Source organism: Vanessa atalanta, chromosome 15 (assembly GCF_905147765.1).
Source record: "Vanessa atalanta chromosome 15, ilVanAtal1.2, whole genome shotgun sequence".
In the NCBI taxonomy this organism is placed as follows: Eukaryota; Metazoa; Arthropoda; class Insecta; order Lepidoptera; family Nymphalidae; genus Vanessa; species Vanessa atalanta.
In genome coordinates this window covers 11,587,734-11,606,110 of record NC_061885.1, presented here as the reverse complement: position 1 = coordinate 11,606,110, position 18,377 = coordinate 11,587,734, and the positions used below count along the sequence as shown (strand labels likewise).

Here is an 18,377-nt window from a genome sequence, read left to right as displayed (position 1 = left end):
TAATATTTAAAATAGTTAATCACTAAGAAGTACTTTATGATAAGTTTAGAGTAAGTGACTCGATAAATTAAATTCACACTCGTCACGCTAATAATCAAAATTACAGCGGGAAAAACTGTGAAGCTCAACTACTTACATAATAATATAATATTATATATTAATAATATATATATATATGCTAAAACCTTCTCCAAAATGCGCTCTATGTTTTGATATAAGTTTTATGTATTAGTTTAGTATTTTTTTTCATAATTATATACATTTCAAAAAAACGTCTGTTCATTCGTTAACATGGATTGTGATATTTAACAATTTATATCTTTAAAATGTCACCCATTTTTAGCATAATATGTTAGCTCATGATATACATTTTTAATATCTAAATCAGTACTAAAAAAATATCAAAGAACGAGTTCCTTTAAAGGGATCTCGTTAACTCATCAAGTAGACAGACACGTTAAAAACGAAATAAACAAATTGAATATCTCGGATACAAATTTTAATCCGGTAACGAGGAAAGCATCATTGAATTCCGTTTTAAAGGCTTTATACTCGTAATAAAGTATGTAATTACACCTTGATAGGCCTCTGTCTTAAGGCGTGGTAACATTTAGCTGTCAGCGCTTTCCTTTTACTTACACTGTCAGAATTTGGGTATGCCCTTACTTGTAATTGGTTTAACCAAACATACGTGATCAAATTGTTTGACAGTTGACTTAAATAATAACGTATCGCTTACGTTTTTAAAAATGTAACGATGACAGGGACAGGGCGATGAATGTTGAATTTTATTATCACGTATATTAAATTTAAATTAATATTACATTAGCAGCCTGTAAATTTCCCACTGCTGGGCTAAGGCCTCCTCTCCCTTTGAGGAGAAGGTTTGGAGCTTATTCCACCACGCTGCTCTAATGCGGGCTGGTGGAATAAAAATCTGTCAGAATTTCGTTGAAATTAGACACATGCAGGTTTCCTCACGATGTGTTGCTTCACCGCCGAGCACGAGATGAATTATAAACACAAATTAAGCACATGAAATTCAGTGGTGCTTGCTGAACCCGAAATCATCGGTTAAGATGCACGCGTTCTAACCATTTAAATTAATAAACTAACGATTGCTTCTATATAAAATTAATATATACTTTTTGTTATATATACAAAATTTCATCCAATTTGGTTCAATGGTTTGTCCATAAAAGAGCAATAGATAGACATGCAGACAGACAGAGTTATTTTCACATTTATAATATTAGTATAGATTATTACGGAACGGTATTTCATGTTTTTAGAATAGATACTTTTTTTCAAGACTAGTATTATATATATTCTTAATTCCTAGAGGAATATAATGGGACGTAGTACGTCGGAATATTCCATAAAATCACATAACGACGTTAAACACATGAATTAAGTCGTAAATAAATATATATTATAAAAAAAAAAAAGATAATAAAACTTGTGATGAGTATATTCTTGCCGCTTCTTATTTAGTTTTTTATGGTTATTAAGGAATTTAATTTAATTAATTTTAAATAATTATCGTGTCTAATCCTTAGAAATGACACAATAACAATACCTATAACGTTAAAGATTTTCAACATAAATAACGTATTAACGAATTATGAATACATTGAATAAATGGAAATTTAACGGTCAAAGCAACAACCAATAAATAATACGATCAACGGCACACAAACGTTTACACTTGAATTATTGTGGGATGGAACGTGGCGTTAATAAAATAAATTAATTAATACGATATATAAAACGGAGAATTCAAAAATGGTTGGATTAAAAGGTCGTGAGAAGATCATAGAAAGAAGTATTGCATTGGAAAAGCTTGAAGTCGAATATATCGATTTTACATCGATTTTTTTAAATTTCGAATCTTACGTACATACATTCGATTACAGAACATCTTTGAAGAGTCATAAATATCCATATGCCATTTAATAGCACAGACGAAATTTAGTTGCACATCAAGACTTAAAAAATCAACCAATTTTTTATGGATATTATAAATGAAAATGAACGTTTCTTGTCTGAACCAATCAATCAATTGAATTGGATCGTTGTATTGATGAATGAATGATTTGTAGTACAGGTGGAAAAAAAAGAAGCTTAGTATTGCAAGTGGATACTAGCTAACACATAAAAAGATCGTCGACGTAATTAACGTATTTAACATTATGGCAACATCGATGTCAGTTTTGAAGACCAATCAAAATTATACCTAAACTGAACAAATATTGCCTAAACATGTTCATAGATATATTATTATAATAATATCAATTACCGCAGTAATTTTCAAAGGTAATCATAATGATAATATGCTGCAAAATTTGCTAGGATAATGTTGTGTCAATGAAGTTCAAACAGCGATAACAAGCAATCGATCACTTGTTAACAAAACTGACAAATGTCAAGTTGATGTGGATTAACGAAAATTAACCGGAATTTTCTAATAAATACCGGCTCAAACTAGTGAATTATATCAATTACCAAAAGGATGTAAGTTGTATATTACAATATGAAGTGTACTAACAATGGTATCCTTTGTCCGTTTCAGTAGTCCAATTTATAGATTAGCAACGATCGCTTGAGTAGTTAAAACATTAAGCGTTGCAAATAAACTTCATCTGTTTCACTTTCATATTCATAGTGTTAAGTAGGATTATTATTCGACTGAAACATTGATATCTATGATATCTTTCTATTACTGCGTTGCTTATTATGTCACCTATTCGAGAAAGTTTGAGTTGTTTTATCGTATTTTACGTTTTGTCAAATTCGAGGTTAATATATAAAATGATGTAGGTACATAAGATAAACAGGTGTGTTTCCTCGTGATATTGAATTTAGTTTCTTCATTTTATCATGAAAGCAGACGAGCATTTTCCCCTGATAGTAAGAGGTCACCAATGTCGGTGGTCCGCTCATAGACATTGGAATTTTAGAAAGTGTAAATCATTCCTTACACAACCAACACGCTGCGACAATAGTATCGAATATGTTAATGTCTATTTTGCCTTTAATTACACTGGCTCACGCACCTCATCAAATCGGTTCACCAGCTGAAGATTGCTTAGTATATACCCAAAGGGGTTTATAAAATTCTTTCTTTCTTTCAAATAATGCCAAACGAGTGATAATGAATGAATAAATTTGTTTTGACCTACAGTTAGAAATGTCTCAGCCTTAAGTATAAGCTTATGTTAATCTTCTTTCACAAAATCATTGACCTCAGCTCCGCTTGTTTTATAATCCTAATTATAATGTCGATCTTATTTTAAAACCAAATTATTATTTATTACATAATTATTTTAAAGATTAACATATTACATATGCTATCATTAAAATTAAACCATGTAGTTTCAAAAATATTTTACTAAATATCGGCTTCAGGCTTCAATGAAATAATTACTCCTCCGTTTACTTAGTAATCTTAAAATTTCTCGACGTTTACTTTCGAAAACATTTACCGGAAAAGTTAAATAAAACGATGAAGATAACTCATAATTTTTTACTGACTTCATAAGGGGCCTGTCAACTCCTCAATCAAAAAGTCTAAAATAATAGGAGGCCAATTAAACCAATTTCGCGTGCTTGTTAAAATTTTTCCACAAATCATTTCGTTTTTAATAAAGAAATTCATAAATTTTTTTTTCTTCAGAAATCTCATTATTATAGAATATGGCAATTTCACAATTAACCGCAAATTAATGATCACTATCTGTAATTGAGTGAACACGACGAATAAAGACATCAATGTGGTTCATTTTACTGTTACTTAAAACTTTAAGAAAATTTCGAAGGATTTAAATTAACTTCGTGAATTTACAATACAATCAATATAATCTAGTGTATTAAATATTACACGCCATTCCCTTTATTTTCCTCGGCATCTTAATGATTTATGGTTTTAGTATTGTCAATTTAATATGAGAAGTATTATTTTTCTCTAACACGAAATTAGATACTTTTAAAGTAGAGAATGTATCATCTATAATCGAAAAATTTGCAAACAAAAATGACACTTATATCTGTGTAATTAAGTGTTACATGAATTATATTTATGATTGTACTTAATTGAACAAATAAAAATGCAAACGAAACATTCTACATTTAAAAAGTTCCTTGGAATTCTTTCACATGCCTTCTCATCTGTCTTTACCTCTATGATATTCAATGCTTCTTATTTTAACTTTTATTACCAATTTATAAGTCGTATCGCTATCTATTTGTCATTTAATTTGGTGCACAGATAATAAATATAATTTAGTGTAAAACATTTAAATATTTAAACGAAATAAATTGTAAAATTTTTGTGTTTCGTTTCTTTTTATCGTTATCAATTTGACATTCGAAATATGAAAAAGACAACGTTCTATAAACTATGTATATAGTTGTTATATTTATAGGTGAGTATTTTTCCTTACACGATATGAATTCCTGTTCATTTGTTTTTAGCTGGATTGCTTTAATCGTAAACGTTTCCACAGAAGGGTAAACAGTCGTAACGATATCCATTAACTATGGAAATGGTATTAATCAATTACAATATAATTGTAAGAGTCTCGATACAAAAAAGGATATATTTGAACGATTATATGTAATAGTTAAATTAATTGATGGTATTTCATATGGCATAAAATCATAAACGAAAACGACCATACCTTGTAGCTTAATAATCCTATTTCATCAATTAACAATCACGCGTTGTAAATACTTAGAACGCTACGGAAAACAATTACCTTGACGGCCTGTATGGTTGAAGCATGCCCTTTTGAAATTTAATTAAAACCCTCAATGATTACAATATTGAACTAACTTTTTGTTACGCATCGGTTACAAAATGTAATGATCCCAAATTAACTAGGTGTAATTTAATTTGACATTTGTAATTATTAGAAGTAATCAATCACTACTAAATAAATAATGGACATTATTATTTTTTTCTGCTTGAATATAATTGAACGTAAACTAAACATTTTTTATTAAAGAGTTACGCTGTTCTTCGTGTTTCTTCAATATGTTTTATTTTCTACGTATAATTAAAATTTCAAATATCATGATTGAATTTCACTTCTACCAATGAATTAAATGATTTTAATGCTTAGAGTTAGTAATTCGATGGTGTTAAAAGGGAATGTTGATCTGAGTGTTGCTTTGACTTGATAAAATTACGAACTAATACTTCTGTAGAGTCTACTATTTTTTTTATGTTTATCGATATGCAACAATGGTTTCAAGTGCCTTATTTTGTAATATATATGAATGGGTTCAAAAATACAATACAATTTAAAGTAGAAAGAAATCGTTCTGGAGATTATACAAAAAATAATTTCTATACAATTGAACTATACAGATTTTTTTTAAATACAAACATTTGACATAAATTTGTAATTTAAAAATGAACGTTGTGGGCATCACAGCTTGGCAGTGAAATGCAGGTACATTAAAATAAAATAATTTGTTTTAACAATTGTTATTAATAAGATTATACAACAACAGGACGGAGAGCCTGTCTGTAGATAAATAATAACATAAAAAAGCTAAACATATATTGTATCAAGCTGGAACTCCAAGGAATAAGATAAAGGCTTTTTATATTATAATAACAATTCCTAAAATGCGAGTAAAGCCGCGGATTGCAACTAGTATCGAACATTAAGCATACGCTTGAATCTCGACTGTAAGGCAATTGATGTTTGGGTTTGCGCAAATATACATGCGCGCATACACGTGATCGTCCGAATTCCAGGCTTACATAGAATTTATACAAGCCTCTCTAGGCAGGTTGCTCTCTTATAGGTACTCCCACTAATCTACTTTTCTACCGCCAACAACTATAATTAATATTTTTATGCTCCAGTTTGAAGGAAACCAGGCAGGAGTCTATTGAGATTTGAATTAAAAAAAAAACCTATTCAGAATAAATTTTACTGGTTACCCAGGAACCAAACCCGGGACGAAGTAGATACAAGTTGGTATAAAGGCAGTTACCAACACACAGACAGCAATACTGCTTATATCACGTTTACAAGATTGATGAATTAATTTTAGGTGAATATTTAAGTTAAAATTTTTAAGTCTATAGGCAATGTACAGTTAACCCCAACCACGAACGATTAACTTTTGTGCTATCGTACGTATCATTATTATCCTTTAATGAATGCATACAAGCTGTTTTTTTTTTTCGTCGCAACATTGTCCCGCCTTCGTGAGATTTATGTCGGTAATCGAGTCGAGCGAAATTAGGTCGACTTCGTAGCAGGTGATAGGATGTATTGAGGTGTTTAAATGAATTTATCGTTACATTCTCGTAAATGGAATATAATTTTTTTTCATACTAAGAATTTTTGGTAATATATTTTGTATTCAGCTGATTTTTAAATAGTGTTCAAGTTATTGACGCATTTATAGAGTATAGTATAACTCAGACATTTGGGTTTTGTGTTTAAAACAATTGATTTTAGCTGTTTAATTCTCAAATAGTCATGTTCAGTGTCCTACAGAAAATACAACAACTAAATCAAACTCAAACTCAAATTCCTTTACTCAATATAGAAGCATTACACTTACTTATTGATAGTCAAATGAAACACTGTGGTAGTGGTCGGTTCGGAAAAGAAAATACCCTGACCCGAGAAGAACCGGCGAAAGAAAATCAGCGGGTCTTTTTTTTGTCAATTTTATTATTTACACAATTGAATATGAATAGAAATATCTAGGAGGTGATCATTCCATTCCCAAGGAAGGTATCAATCATGAATATTCTAATTGTATAGCCTTTCGCACACAAGCGTTCCTTAACAATTTTTTTTACAATTTGATTCTAAAACAGCAAGTTGAAAATTCGAATATCGTTTTATACAATTGAATGTTTAAAATCAAACGTTAACGCAACGTGTAGATTAAATATTTTTCAACGCAAGCCACTTATATACTCATTATAGTTGAAAAGGCACTTTACAATACACACATCTTCGAACATGTTACGTTATTTACTTGAAACTATTTGCAAGTAATTCAATGGATGCATATAACATTATACAAGTAACAGAGTCGTGTGAAGAATCAACTTGTAAAGTGGTCAGGAAACTTGCCTTATACTAGGTCAAAGATTCGTGTTCCATTTTTGAAAAATTAACGTTCGAATTATGAAAAATTATTATTATTATATTATTACATATGAGCCGAGATGGCCCAGTGGTTAGAACGTGTGCATCTTAACCGATAATTTCGGGTTCAAACCCAGGCAGGCACTTTGTGTGTAATTTTCATGTGCTTGATTTGTGTTTATAATTCATCTCATGCTCGACGGTGAAGGAAAACATCGTGAGGAAACCTGCATGTGTCTAATTTCAACGAAATTCTGCCACATGTGTATTCCACCAACCCGCATTGGAGCAGCGTGGTGGAATATGCTTCAAACCTTCGCTTCTAAAGGGGATAGAGGTCTGAGCTCAGCAGTGGGAAATTTACAGGCTGCTTATGTAAAAAATCCAAATTTGCTATGCTATTAATTCTATTTATAAACGTAAGCTATTACCAACCGTAATTTCATTTACCAAAAATTCGTCTTTTCGATTTTCAAAGGTCATCGAACAGTAGTTATTTAAGCCCATGGTCAGCATAAGACGTCTAAACTACACCTTATGTTGTCTATATTGTGGTATGGGAGGTAAAATATCTCTTGTATGAATATTGCCTTGCTCAAAGCGGAACTTTTCAATGAGTGTAATTATCACATAATAAAAGATTAACATATTTTATACCTTATTCATATAGCTCATTTTGTAACAACGATTTAATTACTTGTCTCGTGATAATTGTAGTTAAAACGTCGACGATGTAATGCGTTCTTTGTTCTAGTGGCTGGCTTGTATGGCCGCAGGTCCCGAGTTCCTGAGTTCAACATAGTTCCAACAAAAAAATATTGAATTTTTGTATCGAGTAATTATAAGTACTAGTCCAGAAGTAGATTAAGAAGCCAGTCACTTGTCCAATGCTTGGACTATTTCTGGTCTATATTGTCGTAACTCTTTACCTGTGAACGCTGGGGCCCATCAACTTCTGTTTCATTCCTTCAATATTGAAGATATCGCCCTGATAATAAACATATTATATATCCAAACAGGTTAACGTTAGCCCGATTTTGCAAGGTAATGAAAAAAAAAAACAAACAATTCATAATAATTATTAATAATTGAGTTTATTACACCAGCCAATAAATTAACAAAAAATTCAGCGAATATTCCACGATTATTACGTTTTTTTTGCTTCAAAATCATCCAACTATCATGATGTCACTGTTGATTTATCAATACGGTAGCTGATATCATTTTTAAATATAAGTGTTATTGTATTACAGCTAAAAAAAAACGAGAGAACGTTCTGTGGTTTAGTTAAGGTAGATACAAATCATCTTGTTTTTAATTTAAAACGCAAATCAACATGGACACACTCTTCCAATTTTATTTCATTGTAAGTAAAAAAAAATATCCATTTATATTTAAACAGTTCTGCAATTGTTTTGAAGAATGAAGAACGGGGCTTCATATCACCGGTATTCCTATACACTTAAAGTGAGATCCTTGTGTGATTTTATTATTGAGGTGAATCTCCGCTTCATACTAATGTGTACATCATTAAGTAGTTGGATATAGACCTGTTGGTAAGGAGCTATCGGCTTATATAGACATTGTTATTTTAAGAAATATCAAACATTCCTTATATCAACGCGCCATCGACTATGAAAACGAAGGTGTCCTTTACGCCAAGTAAATTCCTTGGCTCACTCATCCTTCAAATCGGACCACAGCGTTACGCGATAATATGCGGTCGCGATTAATTACCTACACAGACGTGCTTATGAATAAATCCAATGTCGGTCAACAGATCAATATCAACAAATATAGCATAGCTCTAAATCGTAGGTAGTAAATAAAGAGTATCTAAAGAGTAGGTACTAAATAAAGTAACTACTCCCAAATAGCAACGGCCTCGCCTCATGAGAAGAAGGTTTGGAGCTTAATCAAACTCATTGCGAACTTGTATATATATATATATATACTACGTATATATATACTTATTATTAGAGTATACTTATACTCCTGTGGTAGTATTGCATCCGATTCGTACAATTTTTTACCACGATCTCCTTAATCACCGAGCAAGTTACACACATTAAACATAGCACATGAAAGTCGAACCTACCTCGGACCTGAGACCGCAAAATTCGATTATCCATTAGCACATCTCTTAACATAACTACTAAGACAAAAAACACATAACTATGTAGTCGCTTACAACAAAGTCAAGCAAACATTCCCTTAACGATGCAACAAATAAACAGGACCGGAGTTTAAAAGGCCGTACATAGACCCTCAGGTGCCAGTACGTGAGACGATTTCTATGGGTTTTGATGTAGACTGAATCCGATGGTATGCAAAGCAGGGCACGACGGCCAAGTTTAGAAACGTTTCCTTTTAAAGACCTTTCCTTTCTTGTAATGTTTTCACACTTGTCAATCGTTCCTCTAGACAAACGCGGTGCGGATAATCGCCGGTGGTTCCAGCAATTGGAAGCAATTTATAATATACTTCAAAAAGTAGAAATTTAACTGTATTTATTCTGTCATATTTTGAAAATGGAATACATATAAAAAAATAAAATCGATAATAATTCCCGGCTACCAAATTTTGTATCGATTAAAAATTATATTCAAATATCGAATCGAATAAATTTTTTAATTCGAATAACATTCGAAATACTTTAATCATAAAATGTCGAACTTATCTCTTCGGGTTCGAGATGCTACTTATTTTTACAATAAAAGAAACTCGGTATAATTGATCAAAGGGAGATTACCTTTTGATAAATCACAGTAATTTGTATGGTATTTCAAAAAAGGATGAACGTAAGCGCTCGCGATTGTCGATGCGACCTCGAGTTGCGACCGATATTACTTAATTAACTTGATCACTTAAAGGGATAATCAGATAAAATTCATAAAAATTCAACCCAAATTTTAGACTTTGATATATTATTCGTGTTCGAAGATCGCCGGGGAGATTAAATCGGCACAATTTATATAAGAGTTTGACAGTTCACTCGATCCTTGAGTTTATTTAGGAAATGTTTTTTTTTTACTTTTTGAGTAGGTTCTTGGGGTTTTGCGTGGGCGCAAAATATGGTGTTAAAACCTTTTACTATGATAAAAGGCCTTCTATCTAAGTACATAGTTTCATATTTGTTTTTTTTATATTTGATATATTTCCTCCAATTGCTTTTAATTTTTTTATGAATAAATTAATTAAAGAAGACGTACTTTCACTTCAAATTAAAAGATATATTAATCATTATGAAAAATATATTTAAATAACAGTTAAATAGCCTTATATTTGTCTACTTCATTTAATTATAAAATTTCAAAAGATACCAGGAGTTCAATAATTATAAAGATGTATATTTAAACAGTTACAATTAAGGTCAATTGCTTTCAAAAACGCATTTATTATTTTACTAGTTCCGAACTGTCATAGAATTATCTCTAGTAGAGGTATTCTATAAGACGCAACTCGAATCTCACTGCAAAATGCAAGCGTGAAATCTCAGAATTAAATGTACGACATTGAGAATAATTATTTATAGGGTACACATATCAAAATGGCGTATAATCGTCAGTTGACTGTCGAAATTTAATTAGTGAGATACGAAGTGAAATCTTACAAAGTCACACTGCAGATTATAAGTCAATAAGTGTAACAGTTTTAGAGATTGGGATGAAATCACAATATTAAAATCCATTAATAAAAATATTGCGTGTACTTAACTAAGGGCGTTAAGTTGTACTTCTTCGAGTTATACACTTCAAGTTTGATAGTTAGTATAAAGTAATTGAAGTGCGGTTATCTTCCATACATATACTATAGATCTCACGAGTAAACATACACCTATATATATATAGATACAGATATCTCTCAACACTTCTAAAGTATAACTTAGCTATGAAATACGTGAACCAACTAATAATGATGTGTGTGTTCGATTACATTCAGTAACGAAAAACACACACACATATATACAATACTCGTTGCCTTAATGCGAATAACCGAAAACTCTTGACACGTTACTAATGAGTTAAGTAAAAAATGTTATACACAAGTATAACTAATTGATACAAGCGGAGTAATTTCAGAATAAGGACAGGAATTCATTATACCGATGACCTGTCGTGTTCAAGTCCCGTGTGTTTTGGATCTGTCATCGTTAACGTTAATAATAACATGGGTATACTTGTGTGTGTGTTGCGTGAGTTATTTTTTTTTTGTATATAAGACTTTTTGGGAGTCCATTCAACTTTTTTTTTATTAATATTTGAATTTGGAATTGTTACAAATTTCAAAGTTTATTGGATGAATTTAAATTTCGTAAGCGTTCCACTGCTGGGTCTAGTGATCCTTTTTTAAATCGATTCGTTAATTGAAAGTACTAGGACCACAGATCATAGAAGAAAGTCATAAAAAATATCGCACGTGAGACGATACGATGTTTACTGTTGTCAATTATTTAATATGTATTTATGAATAAATACAAAAAAATATTTTAAATTATATCTTCTTATTTTTAGATCCTAAAGGTCAGTGTATTGAATAAAATTAACCTTAAATTAAATTATCGATAAAAAAGCATTTACAAATTTATTGGTTGAAAACAAATTGAATTGTGATAAGATTTTTATAAAAAACTAAAACCAAAGGTCACAAATATCGAATCCAATTTAGTATTAGTATATGTTAGATATAAAGCCTTACTGCAGACACGTTACATATAGTTAGCATGTGGTAGGGCTTCGTGCTAGATTTCTGGGTAGCTAGCACTCACTGATAACATATACTAAGCATAAGGTTTGAAGAGTAAGTAATCTAACGTAAATACAGGCACAAGGGATATAACATCTTACCAAGGTTGGTGGTTCGTTGACGATATATGGAATGGTTAATATATCGTACGCAATGTCTATGGGTAGTGGCTATAACCCACCAGGTAGTCCATTTGCCAATCTAAAAAAATATTAATAAAAAAAAAACCATATCACATCCAAGCAATATTCTAAAATCAAATCGTTAAATTTATGTTTTACAAAATTCGTATTCGTAATTTAAAATTACTTATCTCCTGAGCAAAGTCAAGTAAGTATAAGTAACATTGTCGAAACGAAAATGAGTGATATTATGTTAACAGTACGGAGTCACGCCATCCAGTTAACCCTTACCGAACGTATTATTAACATACATTTATTTAATTTTTTAAGAAAATATCTGAACTTATTTCTCGTTATTTAAAATTGTTTAGTAAAATACACATTGTGAACACGCGATGCTACCTCGCCAATGTTCGCAAGTCATTTAATTTGATTTAAATAATACCAAAATGCTACGTCACTGCTATTGTCATATCTCGATCGTTTAATATCATTATATAAACTGTCTATCGTTTTAATACTAACGAGTATAATATTTGTATCACAGATAATGTAACAAGTGAGGCTTCATTCCATCCGCAGTTCTACCTTAGGCCAAGTGGTACCTCTGTTGGTTTCTATACCCCTGAAATCTCTATGGTTGAGAAGTTAAGACGTTAAAAAATAACTGATTTTCTTTTTGCGCAATTTCTTCTTCGGTGACTTCTAAACTTTTTAACAATTCAATTCGTTTCACTAGTGAAATGTAGTAAATCCACTTACGAGGATACGCTATTTTGATACGTGTAGCCTTTAAGTCTTGTAATTATTATAGTCAAAGTTGCATATCATTATCTGTCATTTCAGTCGTGTTCTCATGTGTATATTAATAATAGAACAGCTTTTTTATTGTTTAATTATACAATACTAGTCGTCATCCAGTATCGCTCTCGTTTTAGGGGTTAGTTAGGTGATCGATATAAAACCTCCTACTTTGCGAAAGCTTGTTTCATATCAAATTTGGTTCAATGATTTCGTCGTGGAAAAGTAACAGATAGGCAGACAGAGTTACCTTTGCGTTAATAGTTTTAGTAGATATAATGATTTGGCACATACAGTCACAGATAAATAAATAAACATATATTCAAATAATGTTTTCCATATTCGAACACAGATAGTATAAAGTTCGAGTGACGTAATACAAAAGATCGTTATTACGAGTACAGTGATTGTCTACACAGAAAGATCACGTGACCCAATACTGATCATTTACTTAATAAATTTAAAAATCTATCCCGAAATTATAACTTAACGTATGCCTTGTATTGTATTATACATTACATTCAATACTGAAACATGACAATTCAAAAGTTTTTATATGGACCTCGATACTTAAATAAAGATTATTTTAAGTTTGATATTAAATATTATAACTGTTATGAATGTTAAAATAAAGTTACGTTCACATAATTTAAATTTCAATAAAAACCATTTCAATAGAATCGTAATGTAGGTATGGTTTGAATTTACACACTTTTCGAAATTAGCCTTTGAAACCGTCACTAAAATATAATTACAAATTTCAATGGATACTAATAATTGCTAGAGTGATATAAATTATGTATTTATACGACCAAATGAACCATCTATTTAAGAAGGTTATGACTAGCCTTAACAAATCCATAGAAATCGTATTACGTAAGACGACGCAAATGACATCTTTAATTTAATTGTGACATACATTTAAACCTCTTCAATTTACAAATGTATACGAATAAATTGACCTTCAATGATCTCTTCATGCTACTCGACTTTTCAGTCAGCAACTCTGATTACAGAGCAATGTGACCTCTATTTGCAGTGACATAGGGTTCAATTGATAAATAAGGCGTACTGTACACGGACGACGTTTAGTTTTTTTAAGATGTAACAACATAATTTCGGCTCTTTAAAAATCAAAACACTACTCGACTCCGGAGTGATTCAGTGGTTCCGAATGTTTTCGTTTTATTATGGGTGTGTCACGATTTTTAACTCAATACGGTTGTAGATAGGAATTAAACGTCACTTTTGACGTGTATTGCTGTTATAGAAATACTTTTTATGTAAATATTAGGTAATGTAGATATAAAATTCTCGTCGAACGTAACTAGAGATGTAAATGTTTGTGGTTCGTTTTGACAGTTATATAAATTGTCAATGGAGATGTTTTTTTTTTTTAATAAAATGTATTAAGCACACATAGAATATTTAAATGTTTACGAAGTTTAATTAATTACCTTCAAACGTTGTTGAGGAGGTGATTCGTTGAAAATGTATTAATTTTTATTAATATTTTATTCGAATATCAAAGGGAAGTAAAAAGGGATATAAGTGTTTTCCTGAGCACCATTTATAATTAAAGCAGTTAATACATTTAAATATTTGGTTAACCTTTTGGTTCTGCAGTGTTATTCTGTAAAAACTTACTTCGTTTATCATTTTTGAAATATTGTAAATTGACTTAAGGTAATAAAATGCTACTATGATGTATGTATCATTTAAATTATTAAATTATTATTATATGAAGTTAGTATCACATATTACTTTTTTACATTCCGACGTTCTGCGGTGAGTTTCGGTTATGTTCTTAGAGATATTGTAACCTTGTTTGAATTAATATTGATTATTTTGTTGACTGGCTGGATATTACCGGTTGTATAGTTTTTAATTATATTTTTAAAGTAGTTGATCTGAAGATATTTAACCTGTAAAATGTAAATTGCAATAATAAGCATAATACAATATATTATTTTTAGCGTTATTTAATTGTTTTTCTTTTATATTCTTTGTTCAATATTGGTAGGCTAGTTCAACACTGGAAGAAAATACCTATAGACATTACTTTTCACCTTGCATAACTTAATTAATAAAATAAATACTTAGTACTGCTAGATGCGTGTTTGAAGAAAACTTAATAGTTTATTTTTTTCTTTTTTCAGATGAATCAGCAATGTAAAGTCTGCGGGGAGCCTGCAGCCGGTTTTCACTTCGGCGCTTTCACGTGCGAAGGTTGCAAGGTAAAATAATCCTTATTTAATATTGAATTAATGATAAAAATAGTCCTTATTCCTCAGTCATTTTTTTATATTTAATGTCATTAAGACAGGGTCCGACTGTCTACCCTACACATTTTCCCATCCGGAGATATTGTTCTTGAAGAATGAAGTATTAGTCGTGGTCATTTTAAATAATTCGATGCCTATTCACACCATAAGATATCAACTATTTGTTTTTAAACATTCTAACAAGCGGCTCGTATTAAAAATAGGTACGATTATTTTTCAATCTTACGTTAAAACGTAAATCACTTCCACTGTAGTTTCATAGCTGAGGTCAACAAAAAAAGTTTGAATTCAACCTCTTTAGGTATTTTCAATGTCTATAAACAGATAACTTATTATTAGACAGCCTGTCTGTCTTCCTTACGAATAAAAACTGGATTTATGCCAACCAACGTCTACTGCTTCCATATTGCCATTCAAGTGTCAATCCCAGGATTCAAATGGTAGTCTAGACATGTTTTAAGACCTACTTCCAAGTCTACCGCATTTTATAACTATAAAAAGGTGTTAAAATATTTGTATGTGGCGAGTGTCCGACATAATTTATCAATCTACTTTTATGTGATGAAAATGTATGAAGTTTTTAGGTAGTTCTTTTTTTAAATTTATCATAAAACCGTGACTCGATCGTTTATTGTATTTATTTTATATGTTATAAGGGCTTATTTATATTACGATAGATTCGCAACTTTTTACTGTAAACTCTTTTTGAGTTAATTTCAGCCAAGCCGAGCTGATAAAGTAGCGTCACAAGTCCACGGTTTTTATCATTAATATAAGCTTATAGTATGTTAATACGCTTTATTTATGAATATTTTTCGTTCCAAGTTAAAAGATAACCGTGGAATCTTGTAGACTTTGCAAAATCACATAAAAATAGACATCGACCATGGTACTTACAGTGTAGTAGTTGATGATGATGGAAATTAGCGAGAATCAATAGTAGGTAGTCAGACCGTCAAGTTGAATAAATTCGTATATGGTTTCAAATTATAAAAAATAACGTTATCCGCATGGGTTATATGGGTGTGAAATTTCTAAACAGGTTCCGTTTTAGTGTTACAACTTTTGTAACGAGATTTTAAAAAAATAACGTCATTTTCCGATTAGTTAATTGTATATTTTTTTGAAATGCTAATCTCATTATGTATAAGTACGAAAAAGAGTTTCACTTCATTTATATACTAGCCGCTCTTAATAAATCTACATTAGCAAACATAATAATTAAAAAAAAAAAACTTTCTCGTAAGAGTCTACTTGAATACATTTTATTAAATATTTTTTTCGTTTTAAATCTCATTGTGATATACATTACTTTATTAATTTATTAAATAATAATAATAAATTGAGAAAATTGCTTTCATTTACAGCGATTACATTTTATTATTACATATAATATTTTACGATAAATATTTTTGTACAAGATATAAATTATAGAAACATAAGTGGTTTTGAACAAGAAGTGTGTTAGACCTATAAATTATTATCAAATTTATTATTGGTCACAAGTAATGTTGTATGATTAATGACTATGTCGGTGCACTTATTACGAATAACGATAGCAAAAGGCAAGAGGAACTGTCGCTATTGTAAATTAAAATGATTAAATATCGATAAAAAATATAATTTTGAAGTAGGTATATTTTAAATATGTAATTAGATTATAATAGATATAAAATTGTAAGTGCTTAGTGATGTACTGTACGATAAAACAAAATCGATAAAACAAGTATTAAAGTTTAAATTTGTCATACCGAATCTTAGTTATGAATCGGCTTATAAATTAAATAAATAAATAAACTCGTAATAAATAAATTCCCCGTTGCTATCGCATTTAAAACGAGACGTTACTCAAGATCAAGGCGCGGCGGCAAATTGTCGCGTCGGTGCGCAAGCAATTTACTACCCCGAATCAATTTGCCAAGTTTTTGTCGCGATAATGTCGCTCGATTCAATTTTCTGTTAAGTGCGCCTCAGTACCGCCCCCTGGGCTGTTTTGCGCTAACGGATCGGTACTAAGCTCTACACAAGAAATTATATCTTACGTTCGACTCTGTTACAGTTTTGTAATGTAGATTTATTAATACTATTTATAGATTGTAGTATATGTTAAATCTGACTGATAATTTCAATACTCTTTCAAAATTAGTGATAGATAAAGTATAAACTTTGACCGGTATAAACCGGTTCGAAATCGGAAATCTAACCGACGAAGTAATGCCGAAAGAAATTCTTTATAAATCAAATTTTGTTACAATTACAATTTAATATCGTGACGAAATCGGTATTGAAAAAAATAGTTCTTTAAAGATGAAAACTTTGATTATTATTAATTTGTCAGTGTTTCTATGTTACGAGGAATAGTCGACATCTTTCACGGGAACATTTCATCTTGATAAATGACGTAACTGAAACCGAAATAGCTGATACTAATATTATGAATACTTAAAGTTAATTTTGTAATTAGTCACTAACGGTTCTTATTAACTACCAACTATACAAGCGATAGAAACTTCGAATAGTTTTCGTACAATAATTATATGTTTACAGTCACAAAACGATGACAATTTTAAAATAATACGTTACACTTAAAAACGCTTAAACAAATTCTACTATTAAATTTATTCCTATTATAGCGACGATAAAATAATTAATTACATGTCGAAAAGGTGAAAATACGAATGTTAAACAACATCAATAAAAAATATAAGATTAACTTATTATGAATACAATTTCAATATTTCTATATTAAACATGTAATGATAATTAATCAAATTATAAAATTAATAATATTAAATCAAACGCAAAGTAATAATTAATTTTACAACAGACACGTAATTAGTTATTTCACGTCAATAGTAATTTAAGTTTGTGGGGACAGGTTCCAGTTGTCAATATAATTATACATTTCCCAAGTGAGTTTCGAATCGTCAGTATCAAAAATCAAAATTAAAATTAAAATATTACACAAATTTATGATACGTAAAGATAATATCGGTTCGGAATGTAGATTTTACCTAAGAAACTAAGTAGTTACTCAAATACAATTATATATAATAATCCTGCTTGAAAGTACTAGCTCCACGCTTTTTTATCATCTATATAAAATTTAATTAAATTTAAGTTGCCACCGACTTAGTTTTAGGTTATTCCGAAAATAGCCGGGAATTAACTCAATGTATATCTATTTTCTACTAAATATATTACACATAGTAAATATATTAAAAAATTCTTGACTAATTTATAACGTTAGCATTGATGAGTCGTTTTAGCCGATATTGCTGTAATTCTTATTGACA

The 18,377-nt window shown here is 30.2% G+C and overlaps 1 protein-coding gene across 1 annotated transcript in view; it reads left to right on the top strand.

Annotated features, from left to right (window-relative positions):
* Nucleotides 1-18,377, top strand: part of LOC125069313 (protein embryonic gonad-like) — a 114,787-nt gene that overhangs the window by 43,887 nt on the left and 52,523 nt on the right. Inside the window, exon 2 of the mRNA XM_047678761.1 lies at nucleotides 14,956-15,033. Coding sequence (XP_047534717.1) covers nucleotides 14,956-15,033 — 78 coding nt within the window. The remainder of the gene's footprint in view (nucleotides 1-14,955; nucleotides 15,034-18,377) is intronic.